The 5505-nt window shown below is 32.2% G+C and overlaps 1 protein-coding gene across 1 annotated transcript; it reads right to left on the bottom strand.

Moving 5' to 3' along the window:
• Positions 1-2978: 2978 nt before the first annotated feature.
• Positions 2979-4246, bottom strand: LOC120268725 (transcription factor bHLH106-like). Its single transcript, XM_039276014.1, has 2 exons — positions 3914-4246; positions 2979-3727 (listed from the first exon to the last, which is right to left on the bottom strand). The coding sequence occupies exons 1-2, from the start codon at positions 4154-4156 to the stop codon at positions 3284-3286; spliced, it is 687 nt and encodes a 228-aa protein (XP_039131948.1). The 5' UTR covers positions 4157-4246; the 3' UTR covers positions 2979-3283.
• Between the last annotated feature and the right edge of the window lie 1259 nt (positions 4247-5505).

Here is a 5505-nt window from a genome sequence, read left to right as displayed (position 1 = left end):
TTTAAAAAAAAAATAATCAAATCAACAAGAATTCATGATAAATAATAACCTATGTCAACTTTGATAGTAAGTGCGTCTATCTATCTATCTATATATATATATATATAAGGATCTTTACATTTATTTAATATATATGTGAATATAAAATTCATAAAAATTGATTATGAGACAAACATTTTATTGAGAAAAGAAGGCCGGCCATTTGACCAAGCACATCCGAACAACATCTTGTCAAAGCATTCATTCAAATGCTATTCAATGGCAAATGAAATCCTTGATAGACTAGACTTACCATAGCCCGGAGAAAAGAAAAAGATTAGACTGTTTAATTATCAAAGGTTATTTTATTAACTGTCATATACTTCAAGCTGAATTATCAAAAGCAAACTATAATGCGTAAATGTGACATTGATGTTGATGTTTGCGTTAATCAGATTTCATCAATTTGTTCTTTAAGTTCAGAATTAAGTAAATTTCAACTAAAAGAACACCTCTTTTAATTCAAAATTTATCCTTTGATGCTTTATTAGGAATATTCTACTCCAAATTTCAAGGATTGAATTTGACTGCATTTTTCTAGTTTATTGCATTTTTCTTTCTTTTTTCTTGTATAGTTGAGCAGACATCATATAAACATCCACTTATACATGCACTGAAAGAAAGAATATATATATATTGTCATAGTTTAGGTATTTTTCATGATTTTTCTATAAATTCTTATCATTGCTTAATTTATAATTTTATATAAAATCGCATTCTAAAAAACTTGTTAATGTTTCGGCTTTAAGATATTATCAATTTTCAATTTATTAACCAAATTTATATATTTTCAAGTTAAAACAAGGGAAATTATATTTTCATTACTCCAGTATATTTCATAGCTTCCCTTGATATATATATATATATATATATTATCTTTTAAAAACTATACTTCTTAATTCATATTAAGCTTCCTTTAAAAACAAAACAATTATCATCTCTTTTCTATTGCATTTTAGTTAATTTGATGAACCTACTTAATATATATATATATATATATATAACAAATATGATAAGCACATATACTATCAGGGGTATGTATAACTAAGAATTAATCATTGGATTATATATGTTCCCTCTCCTCGTGATCTTGGGATTGAACTATAAGTTTGATCACACACCAAAGATTCTTTTTAATACTATTAAGTTTGTTGCATTTCAAATTTAGACAATGAAAGTAACTTTACAAACCAATCCTTACCCAATGGAGTTACAGCCAAATTTATCAATATCTCAATTCATGTACTAAATGGCTAAAAAAACATCATTTCCACCTAAAAGGCTAAAATTAAAACACAAATATTGATTCTATTGCAGTTTGTATCCTGGTTTAAAAATTAAAAAAATAAAAATAACTCATGCACACAACTTTTGAAAGAAGAACAAAAGTACTTGTCTCCATCTCAACCGACCCACTATCCTTTCTTGACTTTAGAAAGAAGATATATACACAAATATAGATTAAGCACATCCATAGCATGCAGTAGCCACCTGTCAGTAAAGAACGCTAACTTTCTATTCCATCAAAAATCTTAAAGTTCATACTGTCTTGTTACCTCTCCAAAGTCTAAGTGTGGAGTTGATGGCGTTGAAGACCAAGTAATTATTCTTCTTTTATTTTTATTTTTATTTTTATGTTTGTTTGCTTTTTCTCTTCTCTTGTTCCTGTTACTGCTTCTAGGGAATGTTGTTCTAGGATGACTTCAGTTTTGATTTCTTTAGTTTGATGATTGTAGTGCATGGTATTCAGGAGTATGTATATAATTATTACAGGCCTGAATTCAATCCAAAATTTAGTGTTTTATAGGTTGTACACTGACAACCTATATATGTGAATTATATTGACAAGAACAAAATAAAAGTAAAAGAAAAACTTTTTGAGGCTTACAACCAAATGTGGATATTTTAGTTCCTTTTAATGCAATGACTTAAAAAGAGTTTTAGGCATTAATTTTATAAGAGACTTAGCACTGTAGATAATTATGTATATTAATCTAATCAAACTCTCAACTTTTAAGTTACCTAAGGAAGAAATAAACTATCTAATCAAAATTGTGAAATTTATTTTATTTTTATTTTTTATTTTTGTTTTTCTCTGATTAATGTCTTCTCAACAATGATTGATGAAATGACTAAATGGTGTCATGGTGTTGGAACCAAGTGATATAATTATTGAAAAATTCTAGAGTTTTCTTTAATATATAAAAATTTACCGAATTCATATTTGAAGACACATAAATGAGCAAATAGCTGTATTAACTTATGCTATGTTTGGAGAGCTCTTGGATCATACTGAAGGACACAAACTTCTGTAAAAGTTCTCAACAAATGAGGTAATATGATTCAAATACTTTATAAAATAATAATGATCTTGAGCTTTACTCATAACAATAATGACCATCTATATCTACTTTTGCTTTGTCTTCTCTTTGTCTTTCATGCTTTTCCTGCATTGTCTGCTTTCTTTCCTTTTTCTGCTCATTGTTAGTTGAGAACAATTCAAATACTTCGATTTTTTTTTTTCATTTTATTCATCAAAATAAAATATGTAACTATTCAAGAAACTGTTTTGACCTTCATCTTTATTTTCTCCTTTCAATTTCACTTACAGCTATAACATTGTAGCATATCTCTGTTTCCAAGAAGTTAACTGAGTATATACTTGATTAATGGAATGAAAATATGGATATTAAGTACATATGATCAATATTCATTTCAGTGCAAACTGAGAGTACAGTACAAGAACATTTTTGCAAACCCGTTAATCATTTTGATGGAGAACAAAACATCTCCAAAAGATGATGGAGGATATATATATATATATCTAGAAAAATTTTCATCACAGGTAGATTAGTAACTTATTCTCTATTGATATGAACATTTGTCTCACCATCAACAAATAAGTAACATATACAGCATGTCCCATGACAAGTACATAATAATAACATCAAACAAAGAACAACGACAAATATAACTGCCTTCAATCAAACGTTCGTTACTAAATCTTGCAAACAAGTCTAGCAAACAATTACTAACTTATTCTCTTGCTTAAACATTTGAAACCATAGCCCTATAATCATCATCATCATCATCATCATACTTATCATAATACAATACAAAAAGAAGAAGAAGAAGAAGAAGAAGAACTTCCCAACCAACACACACAAGCAAATCATAGACCGAAAACAAGAACAGACATATATATCTATATATATAAAGATATATAGTGTGGAGAAGAACAGCCTCACAAAGAGTCCCGGTCGACTGTCCTCCGCCTTTTCAATCGATCACCTGAGACAGTCCTTCGATCCACAAGCTCCTTGAGTGCATCTTTCAAAAAACCACCTGCACCCGCATCATCCTCTTGGTGACCTTCACTGTCTCCGGCAAGTACAAGCACATTCCTCACCCTTCCACCAAGTGTTGCCATCTCAGCTCTCAAAGTCTTCAACCGAAGAGCTCGAAGTGTATCGATAAGCTCCGGCAAAAGGTCAGACCTATCCTCACAGCACAAAGATGCTTTATAAACCAATCTCCGGCCATCGGAAGATGAAAGCTCATCCCCAGGAATTACAATAATCTCATCACTCTCAGAAGGGAAGAGCTGTGTCTCAGCTATCTCAGCAGTCCTTTGTTTCAAATCTCTCACATGCTCCACTGCTTTGGCCAACAGTGATGCCTTGTCTGTCTGCAGACAAACAATACACACCATCAAAAAACGTGATGATCATAATAATAACGAGAAGAACAAACCCTAACCCAAACCCTAAAGTTAAGCTACTTTTCAGGAAAAACCCTAATCACTTTCCCAAACTTTTTTTCAAGATGATCATTAAACAGACTAAGGAACAAGTATTGGATTCCATGAGTTGACCTTGGGATCACAAGCGAGGAGAGTGCGGAGACGATCCATATGAGACTTGATGCGTTCTCTCCGGCGTTTCTCGGCCTCACGGTGGTTCTTGGAAGCGAGCAAAGCACGATCAAGTGGTGCGTCCATGGTCATGTCCATGGGATAAAATGAAGCCATGAAATAGCTTGGAATCCCACCTGGTGGCCCCGGAGCTGGAGATAAGCCCATGTCTCCGGCGTTGCTCTCAGATAAGCCACCGTACATGAGGGAAAATGGAAGAAGACAGAGATGGGAAGTGGGAAGTGGGAAGTGGGAAGTTGGAAGTGGAATGGAATGTTTTGTTGGTTGGATTGTATTCTTGAGAGTTGGGCGTGTTTACCGGGAGAGAGTTTGGTAAAGATTATATATGTGTGGAGGGGGGGAATCAATCTAGACGACAAACCGGCATGGTTGTGAGCAGTGTGTCGATCTCCATGCACGCATGGGGATTGTCATTTTTCCTCCAACCGCCTGCTTGTCTTGAGATGGCTGCACACTTTGTTTATCTTTCTTTGACCAAATAGAAATGGTTTGGGAGTGTTAATATCATCTCTATTAGATTTACCAATGTTAATTATTTCAGGAAATGTATTATCTAATTAGTTTTTTCTTTTTAAATAAATGTGGGCAAACTATGACCCTTAACCATTAATGTGACTTGTTGCTAAACACTATAACCTTTCATTTTGTAGAAAGATGAGTTACCACTCTCCTACTGTGAATATGATATATTATGTTATAAGTTATATGTATATATACACACACAATCTTGCAAACCATAATATTAGAAAAAAAAATAATTATGTTCCATTGAAAGAGGGTTCAAAGTTCATAGAAGATAAACATTCAGATACTTAGTTTATTGCTATGATTAGGATAATAGATATCAATGCTTAAGTATATATATTAGCATAAAATTAACGCATTCGTGAGGAATATTTTGGAAAAAATGATTGGTTATTGGAGCACTTGAATATGAAATAGTAGAGGCGTAATTATACAAATATAATACCATTGTTAAGAAACATACTCGTGAGAGACCCGACCCAATAGGGATGGGGATTTCTAAAATTGGTTTTGGGGGTGGGGGAGGGATATCCCCGTCCAGTGGGAATCCCCGTCTTCGGTTAATTTATTTTAGTTAATTATATTTTTACGATTATAATTCTCAAAAAATTATTTTTTTAAAATAAAAAAAAGTAAGTTGATTTTGTGTGTGGTCTTTCACTTTTGAAATTCAAAGTATTTGGTGGTTTCATCGTGCTCTCTATGTGTTATATTGTATGGTTGTACTTGTATGAGTTCTATATTTATGGTTTTGTCTATATTGATAAACATTTGGAGCTTTTTTTTAAATAAATTTTTAATATGTTATTTTGTGGAGTTTTATGTTAAATGATTTTTATGTTTTTCATGGGTGTATTGGTATTAAATAATTTTAAAGAAAAGTAATTAAAATTCTTATATGTATTAGCATAAGAATCCCCGTAGGGGCCGTTTCCCAGTGGGGACGAGGATGGGAGGATTTTTTCCCCTGTGGAGATTTGGGGATGGGGATTCCCCCATCCCCGCAA

The sequence above is a fragment of the Dioscorea cayenensis genome, chromosome 9 (assembly GCF_009730915.1).
Source record: "Dioscorea cayenensis subsp. rotundata cultivar TDr96_F1 chromosome 9, TDr96_F1_v2_PseudoChromosome.rev07_lg8_w22 25.fasta, whole genome shotgun sequence".
Classification (NCBI taxonomy): Eukaryota; Viridiplantae; Streptophyta; class Magnoliopsida; order Dioscoreales; family Dioscoreaceae; genus Dioscorea; species Dioscorea cayenensis.
Note: the sequence above shows the minus strand (reverse complement) of the source record. Positions and strands in the feature narration are given on the sequence as shown.